The 21,129-nt window shown below is 35.6% G+C and overlaps 1 protein-coding gene across 2 annotated transcripts in view; it reads left to right on the top strand.

Moving 5' to 3' along the window:
• The window catches only part of tafa5b (TAFA chemokine like family member 5b), a 109,231-nt gene that overhangs the window by 23,356 nt on the left and 64,746 nt on the right, over positions 1 to 21,129 (top strand). Inside the window, exon 1 of one of the 2 annotated variants that reach the window (XM_056451321.1) lies at positions 16,527 to 17,061. The exons of the other annotated variant lie outside the window; for it this stretch is intronic. Within the exon in view, the coding sequence (XP_056307296.1) occupies positions 16,971 to 17,061 (91 nt within the window). The 5' untranslated portion in view covers positions 16,527 to 16,970. Of the gene's footprint in view, positions 1 to 16,526; positions 17,062 to 21,129 lie in introns of those variants that run through there. 2 annotated transcript variants of the gene reach the window in all.

Below are 21,129 nucleotides of genomic sequence, written 5' to 3'. Positions count from 1 at the left end.
CTGGTTGGTTGGTTGATTGGTTAAATGGTTTGTTGGTTGGTTGGTTTTATGGTCGGTTGGTTGTTGGGCTGGTTGATTGATTGATTGGTTGGTTAGTTGGTTGTTTGGCTGGTTGATTGATTGATTGATTGGTTGGTTGTTTGGCTGATTGATTGATTGGTTGATTGATTGATTGATTGATTGATTGATTGATTGATTGATTGATTGATCACATTGAATACATTTTTCTTCTCATTTTCAGAAGTTATTTTCACTCCTGATCCTGCACAAAAATCCAATTTAGCTTGTTTAGGCTGAGTTGGGCTGCTGCATTTTTGGGCACTTGTGTCCTCCTTGGTGGCATGTATTGTCGTAGAATGCTTTCAGTTCAAGTGCTTGAAAAAGTTGCTGGTGGATTTAAAAGCAGCCAAAAGTTCTTTAAAGACTGGACATAGACAATATTTTTGTTTTTACGCTCAGTGAAATCAAAGTAGTGCCTGTATTTCCACTTGAGGAAGCAACCACTCTCCTCTGCAGCTATTTCCGCTCGTGTTCTCCAACAATTTAAAAGCGAATGCTCATTAATTGACACTGCAGTGGAAAATGTGATTTAAAAAAAGCAAATATCGTTTTCAAAAATCTATATTTGTACCATAAGTAACACAGATACACTGGCTTTAGTAACTGTAATCAAATTACTCAAATTTAATTCGTTCTAATATTCAAAAACTAAAATATTAAAACAAAATATCTGATCTCTTTAGAATAAAATAAACATAGGTATTAAAGAGACTCTTAAACTAGATAAATAAAATGTTACAAAGTGTGTTCAATGGTAAAACGTAAATACTGAACAATCAAAGCAAATGTTAAGGTGTGAATAATAATGATACAGTAAACCTCAAACTGTCAAATCTGAGCTTTCAAGTAAAGGAACTAACCATCATTATTCAAATACATACTGCAACATTACAAATAGTGAAGTTGAATACATACCGAATATTTTTGTTTTCGATATTGACAATGGTGTTTGGTCAATAAATATCAATACCAATTATTCACCCAGCCCTACATGTTACTATGAAACACGTTACACTTAACTCTGCTGGTATTAAAAATGTTTCTGTCGTGTTGCGTTACGTTTTATTAGGACATGGTGTGAGTACACATCCTTCTCAAAAAACCACCAGATGTCATTGTCTATATTTTTACGAAGCTCAAAAACATGACTGGGCTACGCTTGCTCATACGTACCATTTTCATATCCATCTTATGCACATCCGCAAGAAGTTGTCCGGCTTATTGTGCATAATATATCATCTTGCGATTGTTTGACCTGCCCGCGCCCTTCTCTAAACCAAAAACCAGTGTGTTTTCAAAATCAAACGAGAAGAGAAAAGCGCATCGCATTTTCAGATCTAATCACTGTCTAGCTGCAAAGATGATTCTTAAATGAGGAATAACTTTTACAATTACTGTCTGTTTATTACAAATACCTATTATTTGATCACATGACTTGGATATGAATCAAATGTGTATACTTTTCAGATTATTCAGAATCTTCAAATTCATAATTTTTTTTACTTCAAGAAAGTGAGTTTAACAACTAATTGAGTTATTACAGCAAATTGCAGGTGAAATGATTAAATCAATAAGAAACTAAAACAAACAGGTGTTCAAACCACAGGATCATGGCTTCTAGGGTGTAAAATCTTCCTTCAAAATCAGCATAATTAGTCAAGACAGACTTTAACCAAATAGGATGCAAGAAACTAATACACTCAAGGAAAATCCACCCCAACTATTGTCTAACGGCTCGGCGCATCCTTATTACAGTTGGGTTTTGCGATCCAATTTGGATGAATCCCATTAAACGTGACATCCGCCTTCGCAATATGCATTCCAGTAAATCTGCAGCATTTCAGCTGTGTTTTTTCCCAAGTTTCATTATGCCATTTAAATCTGAGACTTTTGTGCAGCTAAAGTAGAACCATTTATATTTAAAACTACATTGCAGAAGTTTAAGTGCATCCTTTGATATGAGCATTGAACGACAAGTTTCTGCTGTCAGAGATAATCAGAACGGATTAAGCCTCACAGTTTTACTCCCAGTCAGCCTGTAAAGAAAGCTGATGGAAGAAGATCCCAATCAAAGAGAGGTGGGAAACTGTGACAAGTCCAGATACGTTGAGTGATAAGAAGGCAGCGGCTCTTCGTCTTCTAGCCTGCCCGCAAAGACTTTTGTAATCAATCTACACAGACTAATTTGGGCCAGACTTCAAGATGTGTTTCAAAAAGAGTTGGAGAAGTAAAATGACAAGTGGTCTGACAGGCCAGTTTAATGCTATACGAAATGTGAAAATCTATTTGCAAAGATGGATCATATTTGTTAATTATTTTATTATTTACATAATATTTCACTCATCCTTCAGCTTCATCTTCTTCAGACTTACCACAGTGACTTTGGTCATACAATATTTGATAACAGTGCATTACTTTAATATTTAAGCTTATTATATGTGCAGTTGTAATTTTGCAATACAAATCAGTACAAATCATCATAATCAAAACTCTATGCTGCTTTAGCTGCTTCAGTGTTTTCTAAAGCCATGCTCACACTGTGAGATTTCAGCAACAATTTTGACATCTGAGACAAATCTGGGAAATCCTAAAAGACTCCTGAAATCCTAGGCTAAAATCTTTGGCCTTTGATCGTTGGTTTGACATGTTCACAGACAGCCACTTACTGCCCGTTGCGATCAGATTTTTCCTCCGATGAAGTTCTGGCAGCGTCAGAAGATTTCAGACACTTTCCTGCAGTGTGACAACAGCTGCAATGAGCATCAATCCATGAACCAATAGGAGCGTAGAATCTGATGATGCAATCCGTGCGACAATTCGAATCTTCCTGATTTTATTATTGAGAAATGCTGTGTGAAAAATTGCTGCTACAGATTGTTTACAATTACTGTGAGGAATCATTTCAGAACGCGGGATAGTGAAAGTGTCACAGGTGAATGACATCAAACTCCGGGGGAGTTTTCTTCCGTGTTTGGCACGTGTTTATTGAAGTTCAGTCTGAAATTATGACAGCTGAGCTCTTACAGTGTGACATGGGAGCCATGTTCATGCAGTCTGACATGCTACAATCGTTCAGGATTATAAAAAATCTTTAGATTGAAATACACTGATTTCAACTGGAAACAGTTAAAATATTGATGAACACTTTAAATATGAATCTGTTCATCAATAAATTTGTTTGTGTATATATATATATATGTGTGTGTGTGTGTGTGTGTGTGTGTGTACACTGTTAACGGTTTTTGTTAATTTAATATGAACTGTATTTTACTGTAGGACAGTAATGCAGTATGTTACTGTATTTTAAAGTTGTAAAACTTACTGTATATTATACAGTAAAGATGGAATTTAAATACATATACAGCAACATAAATGGTGCTGTAAATGAAAATACTGTATTTTTGCTTTAACTGATTTACAATAAAAAACTGGTGAACTGCTGCCGGTAAATTACTGTAGATTCTAACAGTGTAGCACTGCCTCCATCCATAACAACAGGTGTAGTGGACAACAACTGTTCAATATTATGTGTGTAGAGAAGGCATCGTCAGATCCAGAGCAGTAGACCAATCATAAGAACTTGGATGTGGGACTAGGGTTGCATGCTTCTGTTTACGGGTAGCAAGTTGGCATACTGTAACAATAGCAACATGGAGGCTGCTGTAGTCTCTGCTGTGGCTTCTGTTTAACTACTGTGATTGCACATCTGGACTGACTATATTCGTTGTGAGAGTGCGTGATTCAACCCATAAGCCTCGTACCGTGATGGTTTGGGATATATATATATATATATATATATATATATATATATATATATATATATATATATATATATATATATATATATATATATATATATATATATATATATATACAGTTGAAGTCAGAATTATTAGTTCTCCCTCCACCCCCTGTGCAGCAATATCATGCTCGTAGCAGTGCAATATGGCTGTATATCGGCACTGGTGGTAGGTGTGCGTTGCTGCCCTTCAGTGTCCCACCAGTGACAATATACAGCCATATCACACTGCTATGAGTGTGATATTGTGTTTATTGTGTCTATACATTTCCCAGTATTTCTCTGTTGCAATCGGCAGATCACAATAATTAACCCCGGAAAAGCCAATGCAATACAACCAGATTACTGTTGTGTTTGTGATAAGGAAAAATGCTAAACACACGAGGGCATTTCATCTTTCTTTCTGTTTACTGAACTAGTCTACAGTAACGAAAACTGAGATTCATTTGAAACAAACAGATGTCCAACCAAACAGTAACTCAGGGTTATACAAAGAGTGGTACTACAAAATACATACATTCCTGATATGTTAGTCCCATCTCACACTCAATACCCTACAAATACTATAGTATAAATACAGCACTACAACATACAAAAGTGAGAGATCGACTTAGAATGTCACTTACCAGTTTTATAATGATTTGATCAGCTGTAGTTTGAAATTACGCTGAGTTTTTCTCCTCTAATGGCTTATTATGTGGTCTCTGTCACCGTCTTGTGGATGGACAACGTCAGCCATCTATGGGTCTGCTCGCTATGACAGGCTTATAGATGCTGACTCGCTGTCTCTCAGGAATTATAAATATTTAAAATATTCACTATCCTTATAAATAAACTGCATAGTTCTAATCTAAACAACTACATTCTCGACTAAAAAGCCTCAAAAGTACATTAAGTTGTCCAACAGCTACAATATTTGTCAAACTGTAGTGGGTTCATTGATCTGCTGTCATTCTATGTGGGCGGAGTAATACAGAAGGGGGAGGAGGCTGTACGAGTGCTGTTATTGCAGAATATCGCACAGCTATCAGCCAATCAGATTTGAGAACCAGACGGAACTGTTGCATATATATATATATATATATATATATATATATATATATATATATATATATATATATATATATATATATATATATATATATATAACAAGATTTAAACAAGATTCAAACAAGATTCAATGTGTTGAACAAGATTCAAACAAGATTCAATGTGTTGAATTTTTACATTTGTTTTATAATTCATGCATCAGTTAATTAAATGAACATCTTAAATAATTTCAGTTCTTTAATTCAAAAGAATTTTGCCCGGTTCCAGAGGGTTTAATTCTGACATAATTATTACAATTAAGTTCAAGTTAACACCAAGCTAACACCCTCAGGCAATCCCTCATTGAGGAACTTCAGCTATTTATATTCTGTTAGGCATAATACCATTTCTGACAGTTTTTAAAATAAATAAAACAAAACAGTCATCTTTTACTTCACGCTATAGAGCTCAAAAGGTACTAGACGAAAGAAATGACCCCATGTGTAAAGTCAATATTTACTGACAGAAACAGCAGTTTCTTGGCCTTGGAGGACAAATGGGTAATCTCAGAAAAGAGAGTAAAAGCAGATCTTTCTCCCTCTCTCCCTCTCTCTCTCTCTCTCTCTCTCTCTCTCTCTCTCTCTCTCTCTCTCTCCAGTTCTCAAGTGTTTTCTATGCAGGGCAGTATTAGTATAGACAGTATCGATTTGACAGAACTAACATTTTGCCCATTGACCGTGATGCACCATTGTAGCTACTGTTTATGAAATGGATAGCATGTGTGAAATTAATTATTGACAGATTCAAATATGCCATCCACAATGGCGTAAATCTGGATAGTAAGCAGTTTTTGACAAACACTTTGAATAAATCATTTAGACAAGGAGTAATGGGCGAGCAACCGAGCTAAAAAAGGCTTTTACGTGAACGATGCAGGCGTAGATTATCAAGCTTTCACTTGGCTTGTCAAAACATAGACGACTTCAGTGACCACATTTCTAAAGCGATACATCATTGGACACAAGTGTAAAACCTCGGCAGATTTCCAACAGAGATATAAGCGCTACGGCTATGCAAGAGAAAACTTCAGTCAGATGATTCGATGAGCAATGACTGAAAAAGAGATTGCTTATTAAAAGTGAATATCCTGTAAAGGATCAGTAAAAATGAAATACAGATTTGACTAAAATATTGTTTGGGCCAGAGATGTAATCATGAGAAGGCATTCCACGGAGGATAACTCCATTTTCTCAAACTGTTGGCGGCATTACCACCAAATTGAGAGAGAGAAGAAAAAAGTTAATGTGCTTGTAAAAGATGGGCCACTTTATGAATTTTACTGCCCACAGGTCAGATGGGAATACATTCATTCTATATTCAGCGCAGAATTTATACCGGCTCCCCGTCGTTGCTATGCAAAGCACACAAGAACATTTTCAAGGCAAATCATAAAGCATCTGCCCTTCAGTGGGGGAGATAGAGAAACTATCCTGAAAAGATGTTTATATATGTACTGTAGGTCTGTGAGTCTGTCCGTCCTTTAATGCCTCTCTCAGCACATCTCAGTTTTTAAATTACTGGTCTATACTTACTGGCAACTTAATTGGGTATACCTGTTTAATTGCTCATGAATGCAATTATCTAATCCCGCAGTCACATTGTAACAACTCTAACATTCAAGTAGGTAGAGGTGGTCTGATCGTCAGAATAAAAAAGAAAGGTGATTTAAATGACTTTGTCACATTTGTTTGGGCCAGACAGTCTCTTTAGGGTATGTACAGAGATATTCACAGACAAGCATCTCTAGGGTTTACAGAGAATGGTCTGAACAAAAGAAAATGTCCAGTGAGCAGCAGTTCTGTGTGGTGAAAATGTTGATACCAGATGTCAGAAGAAGATTGAGTTTTCTTCACCTTTTGCAAGTCAAATAACTACTTGTAACAATTGAGTTATAGAGAAGAGCATCTCAACACTCCAACTAGTCAAACCTTGAAGCAGATGAGCTACAGCAGCAGAAGAAGAGCACACTGGTGCCACTTTTGTCAGATAGAAACAGCAAAATGTGGTTGGAATTCGATCCAGATCATTAGAATTGGACATAAAAGACTGGGAAAAGGTTAAGTCTTGATATCTGCGGTAACATTTGAATGGTACAGTAGCGTCAGAATTTTGCATAAACAGTCTCTTAAGAAAGCTCGTACACATATTTTTTTTTTTGTCAATGCAAGAAGTTGCGTGGTAATTGTTGATGATCGTATGGTCGTTGCTTGTACTGTGTGAGATGAACTTACAAGCCAAGTTGAGTAAAAGCTCCTGATAATTTTTAAACTTGTCAAAAAAGTTCAGAAAAACAATGTTTCCCTTTGCCCATTTTTTGTGTGGAATTTCAAGCAAGTTCTTTGTAATTCACAGGGTCATAAAATCATGTTGTTTAGGACTGCATCTGGAAAGTATTCATAGAGCTTCACCTTTTCCACATTTTTTTATATTGCAGCCTTATTCCAAAATAGAAATGAATTTATTTCCTCAAAATTCTACACACAATACCCCATAATGACATTGTGAAAAAAAAACAACTTTTTGTTTGAAATTGTTGCAAATTTATTAAAAATAAAATACCTAAAAAATCACATGTACATAAGTATTCACAGCCTTTGCCGTAAAGTTCTAAATCAAGCTCAGGTACATTCTGTTTCCACTGATCATTCTTGAGATGTTTCAGCAGTTTAATTGGAGTTCACCTGTGGTAAATTCAGTTGATTGGACATGATTTAAAAAGGTGTCTCGAGGCACAAGGCTGGGGAAGGTCATAGAAAAATTTCTGCTGTTCTGAAAGTTTCAATGAGCACAGTGGCCTCCATCATCCGTATATGGAAATCCGTATTTGGAACCACCAGGACTCTTCCTAGAACTAGATGGCCATCTAAGCTGAGTGATCGGGAGAGAAGGGCCTTAGTCAGGGAGGTGATCAATAATCACTCTGTCTGAGCTCCAGCTTTCTTCTGGGGAGAGAGGAGAACCTTACAGAAGGACAACCTTAGGGAAGGAGGAGTCATTTGATCAGTCGGTTAGTCGACAGTCAGTCAACAGCGGCCTCTGGTGGATTTACGTGAGAACAGCAGGCACGAATGGCACTCGCGAGAGAAATTTGAGATCTGAAAAAGTGTACACAGCGGCCTCTGGTGGATTCGCGAAAAACAAAAAACGCAAAAAAAACTTACCACCTGGGTTGTATTTGGCACTCTCCAGAAATGTACGTAAAACGGTACGTTTTTTAGAATGAGCCTGGGTTGAATTGAGAGGTGCTTTTGAGAATAATATTCAAGCTAAATGAAATGACATAATATAGTTTTTAAGAGAGCAGAAATGAAAGTAGAAATCATATTTATTTTTCAACACTTTTCATCAGGCAACAACAGCAACTGTGGTCAAAACAATCTGTGTGAATTAAATGATCATTGAAATGCTACACAGAATAAAAACCAGAACTGAAAAACTCAACATTTTAATTCATAGACTTAATCTCTCAGATTAATGCAGAGACAAGCCACGGTTTGCCTTTTTTTTTTTTTTTTAATCTAAATCCCTTTCCTTAATTTGGAAATCCATTTGTTCTGAGAACCTCTAAAGCAGATTACCAGAAAAAAAAAAAAACTTTAGATTTGAAATGAAAAGTTTACTCATTTTTAACATTTTTACACAACATTTGACATCAGTATTTAAGATAAACTTCACTTCACTAACATGCCACCAAAAATGAATAAAACATGAGAAGTTAAGTCCCCCTTATGCACATGCATTCAATTAGATGCATATTTTTATACCCCTGCTGAATTTTTAATGCTAATTTAGATATGGATTGAGAGTGATTGTAAGGGTTATAAATATCCTGTACTGTAAATTACTTATACAGTATAAAAGCATCTCCTAATTGACAGATTGATGTCATACTAAATATGAATATGAAAGTCAGGATGATTTTTTTTCCTCATATGTAAATATATACACTGCAATCATTAAAAAAAAAAAAATATATAGGGGTATATATATATATATATATATATATATATATATATATACTAGTATATATATATATATATATATATATATATTAGTATATATATTAGGGTTGTAACGGTTCACAAAAATCACGGTTCGGTTCAATACGACACAGTGATGTCATGGTTTGGTATGTTTTCGATAAAAAAAAAAAGAAAAAAGCCACAGGATTTCTCAGATTTAATTTTTTTTGCTATATTAAAACTAACATCATAAAAGTATGATCTTGTTTTTACTCTTTTACTTTAAACAGTGAATGAGTCATTCTTCTGTTTCTGCTTAGCAGCAAATAAAACAAATCCTTTTTAATACTCAAAACCAAAAAGCAAAAAATAAATGTAATATTGTAGTAGTTAAACAAATAAAAAAAAGAACAATTTAGTTTTTATATGGAACTCGGTTTTAATAAATTTTAAGTAATTTTTTATTTTTAAGAAAGATGCTTGTTTGACGGTCACCTGCCATTTTAGTGGATCTGAAAGCAGAAATGATCTAACTGAAATGGGCTCATGAAGGAATAATGTTACGGGGTTCTATTACATTTAACATCTTCTTTAAAATCGACATTTCCACTACCGATTAAGGTCTCACAGGGCTCGAAATTAACTTTTTTTCTTGGTAGCACCGGCCAAAAATTATGAGCATCGTTACCACACGTTTTATATTAACAGATTCTATCATATATTAACACTCTAATCACAACTAACAAATAAACAAAAATCTGCATGCGCTCACTGGCCCTGCACGCACTGCTTGACGTGAATGAGATGAACTGAATTAACAATAATAACTGTGCTGTTCTCACGGTGGTGTCTGATGTTGCACAGATGATATTGACATATAACTTATTATTTGCATACATCATCTTAATAGCAGTAACAGTCTTTTCATTAACTGCAATATTAGTTACATCTCAGTGAATGTAAGCTCTTTAGCGATGGTCAACATGGTTTCAGTCTCATGATTGACAGCATCGTGATGATTAAATGAAGGATTAAATAACGTTAGAACATCTCGTGCTTAAAATGTGTAGATTAAGTGGCAAACACTGTTACCTGAAAACTCCGTCCCACCGGCTTTACGGTGAATGCTTTAGTCACTTTCACAGCGGACTTTAAACACTGGAAGTCTTTCATCCACTCTTCGAAAAGTGAGTGGATTGACATTCATTACACGATCACTAATCAGATGTGTCATTATTTGTAACTTTAGGTGGTTTCTAAAACTAAATCTGTCGTTGTTAATATTCTTTCGTATCCAGACCTTTACATTTTTGGGACTGTAGTTCCTTGTCATCAGAACTGAGTGATTGACAGCTGATATTAACCAATCCATTCGCGTTCTGTTCTCGTTAGTGGGCTTATAAGAAGAGCTTGAAGGCGGGGCAAGCAATGCGGGCTTTGTTTACTGCAGCATGTTGACATGTCAACTGTTTTAAACTATTCCTGAGCACTGCGTTTGGTGTTTTTAGGTGCAAAGATGCTTAATGCATGAATGCCTCCTAATTCTGCACATGTGGTGAACATTTTGCTGTGAAAACTGGTCGCACGACATCAGGGCAATTTCGAGACCTGTCTCATATCAACAGCTATAAATGTACCGATCGTCTCGGTGATTTGTTTTGCCCTGTTCGAATCTGTAGGAATTGCCTGTCTGAATGCTGCGGGGATAGTTGCATGTAGTGCGCGTGTTTCCAGTTTTCGTCTAATTCCAGTTAATGATTCTGTAATGTCAGTGTAAATAAGACATGCTCAAATATTACCGCTAAAATAGCTTACTGTCATAGCAGATGTTATTGTTTTTTTTTTCACCTCTGTCTTGCCATCACCCTCAGAACTTACTGGGAAACCAAAGTGCTCCCAAACGCCATATATATATATTCTGCAAATTAGTTTTTAGTTGTAAGTAAATTTTAAATGAGCTATATTAAAGGGTTAATTAATTCAAAAATATATACTTTATTTAAATTATAGGCCACCCAAGACGATATTTTTTCTAACTGAACATTAAAGACGTTTAAGGGAGATTCATTCATTTTCTTTTTGGCTTAGTCCCTTTATTAATCTGGGTCGCCCTAGAGAGCAATGAACCACCAACTTATCCAGCATAAGTTTTACGCAGCAAATGCCCTTCCAGCTGCAACCCATCACTATACACTACGACCAATTTAGCTTACTCAATTCACCTATACCCCACGTCTTTGGACTGTGGGGGAAACCGGAGCACCCGGAGGAAACCCACGCGAACACGGGGAGAACATGCAAACTCCACACATTATAAAACACAGTAAATACCTTAAGTTCCATATAACAGCCATCTTCGTTTTGAAGAATCCCCCCTTCCACCCCTACTCTTACTCCTTTGGTAGATTACTCCCAGTCGTTAGCACTGTTGCCTCACAGCAAGATCGTCACTGGTTCTAGTTTTATCAAGCCAGCCGACATTTCTGTGCGGAGTTTACACATTCTCCACGTGCTCTCGAGGGTTTCCCCCGGGTTGCCTCGTTTCCTCCCACCGTCCAAAAATATGCAACTTAAGTTAATTGACTAATCCAAATTGGCACCATAGACATGCTCCTGGTCCTAGTGTCCAAATATAGGTGTTTTTTAGAATCGTGGGACATATATATGTCTGTCAACATCTCAAAAAATGTGTTTTGGTGTTTCGTGACCCTTTAAAGCCCTACATGCATCCCAGAGTTATAAGGTTAACAGACTTACTAGGTCCCCTGAAGGACAAACAGCAATCCGTGGTGCCGAAATCTAGTTGATAAACCTGCAGTTCCTGCAAAGTGAGGCAGTCCGGCACAGAACGCACATTATTAAAAGAGCATAACTGAATGTAGCATTGTTTATCAGATATGTTGGTTGTACATAATTTAATGATAACACATGCAGTATTGAGAACTAGAGGGTGCTTAACTTTGTGAAGTTTCACATACTAATCTCGAGGGGAGCATGTGATATGATTGATCGCGATCAGATTATTCCAAACTCACTATAAATAGCACGTCTAGCATTACTCTCTTATCTTCGTTTTTTTTTTTTAAGAATCTCCCCATCCACCTCATCTGTCTCTTTACCAGGGGGAGCTCTCGAGAACTACCTGATCTCGTACTCCCTTACATCCTCATTGACCAGGCGGGAGCCCTGGGCTCAATTATCTCCAAGCTCAGCGTTCTCTCCCGGGACAGCACGCCAAACCTGCTATTATTATCAAGCAATATCTAAGTGTGAACTCTTAAAAAATGAAGTCTAGGTCATAATAAACAATTTGTTATTTTTTTAGAGCATAATTTTCATTCAAATTCATTATGTACACCAATAGCCTCTCAACTAAGAGGATCCCTATCTAAATATGTTCTCATTAGCCTGTGACAAATGCCAAAACTTCTCATTTCAAATCTAAAGTGTGATGTGATGTTTTTCTACAGTTGATTTACTGAACCTATGGATTTCTGGTTACAAATTAAGGAAAGGAATTTAGATAAAAAGGGCAAACTGTGTCTTTTCTCCGTATTGATCTGAGGGATTAAGTCTGTGGATTGAAAATGTTGAGTTTTTCTGTTCTAGTGTTTTCAATGATGGTTTTATTCACACTGATTTATTTCACTTTTCACCATAGTTGCTGCTTGAAAAGAAAAAAATAATGAAAAAGAATTCATTTTATTTTGGAAAAGGCAATTTTTTAAAGATATCTAGTTGAGTTTTAAACATTTTTATATCGATCAAGCTGATTTCTGGGACTGGCGGTAGTTTTTTCAGCTTAGTTTGGCATAAATAATTGAATCGGATTAGAATTTTAGCATTACATTTCGCTCAAAATAAAAAATAAAATTAAAAAAACTGTGAACCTATTTCCACAAAAGTGCAGTGTTCCTTTAAAAAACAGTATAGAGGCAATACAAGAAAGAGCAAGTAACATACATGCTTTCATACACAAATATGTTTTGCGGAAATTAGCTTGCTGTAAATAAATCTACCATTCATCCACCAAAAATAGAAAGCAAAATAGGGTACTAGGTCTGGCTCATATTGTTCATATATATCTACATCACTCCAATATCTCATTCCAGCATCGAGACGTTGCAATTACTACGGAGAACAAATGTAAAAAGTAAATAAATGAAAGCAGGCCTAATAAATTGGAACTGGGTCTATTGTCCCGCCACATATTTTCATACAGCACTTCCAACAAACACGGCAGAGTCAAATATAGATATTCCCCTTAGACGAGATGGAAATTGAGAGATAGAGCGGGAGAAAAAGACAAGATCTGTAGGAGATATATTGGCAACACAGGGGGAACATGTTATTATAGGGCAGGATATTTCAGTAGCAGCTTGACTTTGCAGTGGTGCGGTATTCTGAACATATTTAATTGGGTCCCCGCTGATTGATTGCCATTCTTCCACTGAAGCTCGGAGTACGTGAGAACAATATGAGAATGTGATGGGATGTCATGTGTGGACAGCTGTACTTTGAGGCTAATATGAAAAGTGACAGAAAATGGATTACTTTTAAATCTGAATACATGCATTAAAATAGATCATTATTAATTATATCATCAAGAGACAAAGCAAATAGCTATCCATCACCGGATGAAGAAGCCTTTTTAGAAAAGTTTAAGAACCCCCTCGTGCTTAGAACGAATAAAGCATGAGAAATCAACAGTCTCTAATGCATGTATGGATTCAATTAGATGCCTTTATTTATAATGCTGCTTAATTTTTAATGTTAATTTACCTCACGTTGATTCGGTGGAACTGCTGCAGTTATAAATAGTCTGTACTGTAAATGACTTTAGATAAAAGCGTCTTCTAAATGAGAGGTTGATATTTACTTTCCTGCAATGTAAATCTGTAAGTCATCATAATTTATTGTTTATTATATGTAATTAGTACATATGATACATCATAAAGATGTAAGATGGAAACCAGTTTTGATCTGCTCATGCAACTATATGCTGAAAACAAAGAATACATATTATATATTATAATAAACATATTTTAAAGAGATATAGTTTAATAAAAATAAAAATATAATTTACTTTTAATGTTGATTTACTCTTGCAGGCCTCCCAAGATATTGTATAACATTAAAGAAAATTTTAGCTGAAATGGTGGTCTTCAATTTATTGTCAGGAGCCAAAGATATTAATTTTGTTTTGCGTGTGTGTGTGTGTATATAATATATATATATATATATATATATATATATATATATATATATATATATATATATATATATATATATATATATATATATATAACAAGGTACTGAAAATATTCCTCAGGGATTTTGGTCCTTATTGACATGATAGCATCACACAGTTGCTGCAGATTTATCGGCTGCACATCCATGATGCAAATCTCCCGATCCACCAAATCCCAGTGGTGCTTTATTGGATTGAGATCTGGTGATGGTATAGGCCATTTGAATACAGTGAACTCATTGTCATGTTCAAGAAATCAGTCTGAGATGATTCATGCTTTATGACATCATGTTATCCTGCTGGAAATAGCCATCAGAAGATGGGTACACTGTGGCAATAAAGGGATGGACATGGTCAGCAACAACACTCAGGTAGGCTGTGGCGTTGACACAATGATCAATTGGTACTAATGGGCCCAAAGTGTGCCCAAGAAATATCCCTCACACCATTACACCAGCACCACCACCAGCAGCCTGAACTGTTGATACAAGGCAGGATGGATCCATGTTTTTATGTTGTTGACGCCAAGTTCTGACCCTACCCTCCGAATGTCGCGGCAGAAATAGAGACTTATCAGACCAGGCAACGTTTTATCAATCTTCTATTGTCCAATTTTGGTGAGCCTGTGTGAATTGTAGCCTCAGTTTTCTGTTCTTAGCTGACAGGAGTGGCACCCGGTATGGTCTTCTGCTGCTGTAGCCCATCCGCCTCAAGGTTGGATGTCTTGTGCGTGGAAATCCCAGTAGATCAGCAATTTATGAAATACTCAGACCAGCTCGTCTGGCACCAACAGCCATGCCACATTCAAAGTCAGTTAAATCACCTTTCTTCCCCATTCTGATGCTCGGTTTGAACTGCAGCAGATCGTCTTGACCAGGTCTATATGCCTAAATGCAGTTGCTGCAATGTAATTGGCTGGTTAGAAATTTGTGATAAGAAGTTGGACAGGTGAACCTAATAAATTGGCTAGTGAGTGTATGTAATTAGTAGATAACAAAGATTTAAGATGGATATTGAAAGAAGGACACCAGTTTTGATCTGCATTCAACTATATGCTGAAAACAAAGAATGTCTCTGTCTCTCTCTCTCTCTCTCTCTCTCTCTCTCTCTCTCTCTCTCTCTCTCTCTCTCTCTCTCTATATATATATATATATATATATATGTGTGTGTGTGTGTGTGTCTGTGTGTGTCTAATAAAGAGATATAGTTTAATCATTAAAAAAGATTTTTAGTTCAAACTATGGTCTTCAATTTATTGTCAGGAGCCAAAGATATTAAGTTTCTTTTGCTTGTATTTATATAGATTATATACAGTACCAGGTCTGTTTTTACACACTGGTATAGTGTACGGAACAGCTTGAGCTGATGCAATTTATTTATTGCCTTGTTTCTACACCTTTTTTAGCAGTTGCAGGTGTGTGAGGTTAATTGCTCAATGAATGATTCACCAAGGACCACGGTTTCAGCTGAAAATCTTCTTTAATATTCTACTGAAGAAAAAAAGTCACCTACATCTTGTATGGCCTGAGGGTGAGAAATTAACAGCGCGTTTAAATTTTTGAGTGAACTTTCACTTTAATGGACATTTTTAATATAGACTGTGAATTAACACATAGGCCACACATTACAATTTAATATCGTTGAAATTGCTGAAAACTAGGAATTAGGTTAGAATTCATGGAGAAAGATGAAGCCCCAGAAATCACAATTTTTGGGATAGAATTTAAAATGTTGCATGTTAGTTAGTTATTGTTTAATATTTAGCATCACATGTGCTACTCTGATGTGTTTATATTTTTAATGTAACGAGATCATCAGTGCATCATACAGAAATTACAAAGTTAGAAAATATAAAAGATACAGTATGAAAAATACTTGTTCATCAAAGTACCTTTTTTACTGTAAACATTCCAAGTTTGTTAGTATTAATGCAAACTACTCGCTATCTTTGATCTAAAAATAGCATAGAATTTTTATTTTTGAATATAATGATATATTGAATATAATGATAAAAACATATATATTTTTTATATTTATTGGGTAAAAAAACAGTGATAATAATAGATACACGTTTTGTGTATAATGTAACTTGGCATAAGTTAAATAATAAAATATTATTTAGAGCATTTATTTGATTGATAGATAGATAGATAGATAGATAGATAGATAGATAGATAGATAGATAGATAGATAGACCTAACATTTTTGTAATAACACGTTAGCTGGCCCACTGTATCCAAGTATCCCCTTCTATTTCTCTCTTACTCTCTCTCTCCCTCTCTCACATACTCAGTAAGTGGCTTCACCCGGAGATTGACAGATTTAACAGTGATGACGTCGATTTTGAAGAAACTCGCGTACAGACTCACAGCCTCAGTTAAATCGGAGACTCTCGGTCGGGCAGGAGCGTCGGCATAGTTTCCTCTGGAAAGTCAACAGAACGACGCTGTCTGGACATACGTGAGGTCTTTTCCTGGACTTTATCGGAATTCCGGGGGTGACGGCTGTTTGTGCTGCTGGAGGCTCGTGTGTGGATGTGTGACGGGTATTGGCTGGTAAATATTTCGGGACTAACAAACCCAGTGGTGAGCGAGAGACTATGCAGCGGTTAACGGGACACGGAATGTCAGACGCCGCGTCCAAACTCTTGCGTTGAACTTTAAACGCTCCAAATAGAAGAAACCTGTCGCACACGTCTGCCTTTCCAGCATGGAAAGTGTCCTCAGCTGTTACTGAGAATAAAGGAGTGTTTGTTGTGTGTCGAGTCGGGATGGATGTGCGGTTGTAGACGCGTCAGATCCTCGGAAAGATGCAGCATCTCCGTGTGGCGTGGGCGCTTGCGGGAGCGGCGGTTGGCTTTTTTCTGCTCTTCTTAATTCAAGCGCATTTCTTCGGCGAAGGTAAGCCGCACTTGCCATTTTTAGCCAGTGTTAAAATGCTGATTTTACGACATGTAATTGTAATTAAAATAACAAGCAATTGTGGTTGCCAGAAGTTCACAGCAGTACAGTTATGAACATTTTCATGACTTTTTATGTTTTTCGCGTTATTTTACCGTAGCCTGCATAATATCTCTTTGAGCTGTTCAAATCTGTTTTGTCGCTGTGAAACCTCATAATTGTACAGTGGTGCAATGTGGTGACTTTATGATGATAAAAACGGACCAGCTATAATAACGCAAATGACATAAAGATAGTCTAGTTGCATGCACACATTTCAAACACCAACAGCAGCATTTATGACTTTAATATACTGCAGAAGTTGCGTGGTGAACTGAACAGCATGAACTGCATAAATTATACCATACACTATATGTTCTTAACTGATATAATGATAAAACCTTTTAAAATACAATTTTAGCTAAAGATATTTTGCATCAAGAGTTTTGGAATTTCCCTTTCTCCACAAATTATGAAGTTTTATTTATAAAAATATAACTGAAGGAATATTTAAAATATGTACTGTCTTTTTAAATAATAGATTTTCACTGTTTTTATGGTTATTGTGAACCCCTTGCAGAACATTTTAAGGAAATAAGAGAAATACATTCATTAATTTTCCTTCGGCTTAGTTCCTTATTTATCAGGGGTCGCCACAGCGGAATGAACTTCACTTCCAGCCACGTATAGGTATAAGATTCTGACGGTATGATCACCTTGGATAATAATATCACGGTTTCACGGTATCACAATATTGTGATTACTGCTCTAAATTATGTTCTTTTTTAATGTTTGGGTAAAAAATAAATAAATTCCCCTTTTGAACACAATAAATGTTATTTTGAGCAACATTAAAATAGTTTGGAAGAGTAAACAAGTCAGACTAATTAAAATACATCATTGACTTCTGCTGTCTTCATTAGTTTCAAAAATACAGCTTTCTTTACAACCTAAAAAAGGCATCTTTGGATATATTTTTGTGCTGAAGATATTGTTGGCCTAAAAAAACAAACAAGCAAAAAAACTAAACAAAAAAACAAACAAAAAAAATTACATCTTACATCTACCTCAGGAACGGTATTACAGAAAATTTTGGCGGTTTTAAAACCTTGACTTTTCCAAACCATGGTATACATTGAAAACGGTTATCGTCCCATGCCACAACCCAGTACTGGGAAACATCCATACACTCTCACATTCATGCACTCATACACTAAGGCCAATTTTGTTACCCAATTCACCTAAATTGCATGTCTTTGGACTGCGGGGTAAACCGGAGCACCCGGAAGAAACCCACATGAACACCGGGAGAACATGCAAACTGCACACAGAAACGCCAACTGGTCCAGTCGGGACTCAAACCTGTGACCTTCTTGCTGTGATGCCACCGTGCCACCAGAGAAATGCATGTTCTTTTTTATTAAGTATTGTTCTGAGTAAGATATTTCACATAAAATATGTTTACATATAGTTCAGAAAAAGAAAGAAAAAAATATATAGCCAAAGCTAGCCATTACCATTGTCCTGCAAAATTTGTGAACCCTTGGTTGTGTGTTTTAATTATACATTTTATTTTTAAAGTGCACCGATTATATATGTTACATATATTACAAATATCATATAGCCCATGACATAAATTAATTATTTTCATATATATGTCAGACATTATGCAGTGTTTTCTAATTGTAGTTGCAGCGATACGCATTCATTTATTTATTATGTCACATATAGTGTATGCACACAGTATGTGTGTGTACATCAGTGATACTCTGTATTCATCTGCCATCACGACTGATAAGAAGAAGGCCTTGTGCATGACCTTTCATGTACTTGTCAATATGTCGTGCTTAAATGCAGCCTAAGGCCAAACCAAGGATTATCTCTTTGAATTGGGACTCCATTTGTGCACTTAAGGAGATTCTATATTAATATTAGTGTTATTTACTGCCATTGTAATAGGATATCATGGGTAAGATTTATGATTTGATTCACAATTATAAATGGTATTTTGGATAACAGAGATTGGATATGATATACTAGGTAATACATCTAAAAAACATACTTGTGGATAGATAGATAGATAGATAGATAGATAGATAGATAGATAGATAGATAGATAGATAGATAGATAGATAGATAGATAGATAGATAGATAGATAGATAGATAGATAGATAGATAGATAGATAGATAGATAGTCACCCTACAGCTCAGTCTGACATCTTTTGTTCTCTATATAGTCTGGATAGAAAAAGTAAGCAAATTCTACCTCACAAAATTTATCCATGTTGCGCAAGTCCCTCATTTCAGAAATGTTCATGACTGGTATGCCTAAATTTGAGTTTTTTAGCCCAGAAAATAGAATTATTGTTAAGTATTCAAAAACTTTCTATGTACAGTTCTTAAAGAGATTGTTTGTTTACCGAAGCATGAAAATTACCTCATCGTTTAGACCAATCCTAATTCTACCCCTTAGCTCTTCCAATTACCCCTACCTTTTGGTTCCAGCACTCATGTGAACGTACATACAGCCCTTCAAATTAAGTTTTTTTTAGGACCACATTACAAATGTAGCGGTATGCGAAACTTCCCTTACTATTTCAGCAACATGGCTATAAAAGCGAGCAAGGAGACCCACAAATGTAAAAAAAAAAAAGAGCATTAATTACATTAATCGTGGCAATAATGTGTTGCTTATAATAACCACTGCTAAATAATCCACAACATATTTAAAATTATGATTAACGTTACTTAATGACTTGACAGAATATGGCAGTCTGTCAGAAAACTCTGGTGGCATTTAATTAGCTTTTAACAGCATGTATGCTATAATGTTACTATTGTTTCTTGTGATAACATCCATGAATATCTCTTTAACTGCCTGCTCTACCAAAAGGTTGACCATGTTTTGACTGTTTTAAATAATGACTGTTAAAGTCATTTAAAGGATGACTGTTTTAAATAATGGTTCACACTACACAGCATTGTTGGTTCACAAAAAAATCAAACAAACATAATCCTGTTGCACTACTACACTTGATTTATTAATTTTTTTGTAAAAAAAAAAAATAACAACAACAAAGCGTTAATTGAGAACCTGATATATTTTATGGCATACTTCAAAAAACAAAGATGATTTAATTTTTTTAAAAGTTTTATTTTGAATATTTTTTTTCAAATAAATTGGTCTTACACTTCATATTTTCTGATTTTTCATAGTATATGTATTAATTCTGGTTCCTTTACCATAAACTGACATATCAACCATTTGGTAGAGGTTGATATTTTAGAAATTTTGATTAACTAACGACATTAGGAGTTAATAAATGCTATCTAAATTAAATTTTTCTTGGTGAGGTAAGGCAAGGCAAAGCAAGTTTATTTATATAGCACATTTCAAACACAGTGGCAATTCAAAGTGCTTTACATGAAACAGGAATAAAAGAGACAAGTATAAATAAAATAGAAACAAATAATATAAAAACAGTCTAAAGACATATCAATATTCCAAAACACCGGTGTATCATATTTTCTCATTTTACTCTGGGACATTCTGGTGATCATCCGCCCTCTGTGGACTTTTTCGGTACCTATTAATCTATTAATAAGTATCGAAAAGGTAGTTAAAGGGATATGACGCAAGGAAAATTGTGCTGTCTAATGCGTTTAAATACAGCACAAAATAACTTTGTGATCAGAGCCAATCACACCAAATCAGATCTGAAAACATGAGATGCATCTCATCTAATGCTGATTGACATTAGAGCAATGAGCTTCACTTTTTTATATTACTAGGCAACCACTGTATCAATTGTTTTGGTGCTAGTCTGCAGGACGTCAGGTGCTTTTTCTGCAAAGTGTCAACTTTTTCAACTGCAGGTGGATAAAGCACTCTGACAAAAACTCAAGGTGTAATGATGCATTTCCACTGGCACATTGGAATCTCAGTGGGAGCGTTTTCAATTCATACATACAAAAGATTAACCTCAACTCTCATGCTTCTGTGTGTCAAATTTAAATTCGAAATGAAA

Source organism: Danio aesculapii, chromosome 25, assembly GCF_903798145.1.
Source record: "Danio aesculapii chromosome 25, fDanAes4.1, whole genome shotgun sequence".
In the NCBI taxonomy this organism is placed as follows: domain Eukaryota; kingdom Metazoa; phylum Chordata; class Actinopteri; order Cypriniformes; family Danionidae; genus Danio; species Danio aesculapii.
Note: the sequence above shows the minus strand (reverse complement) of the source record. Positions and strands in the feature narration are given on the sequence as shown.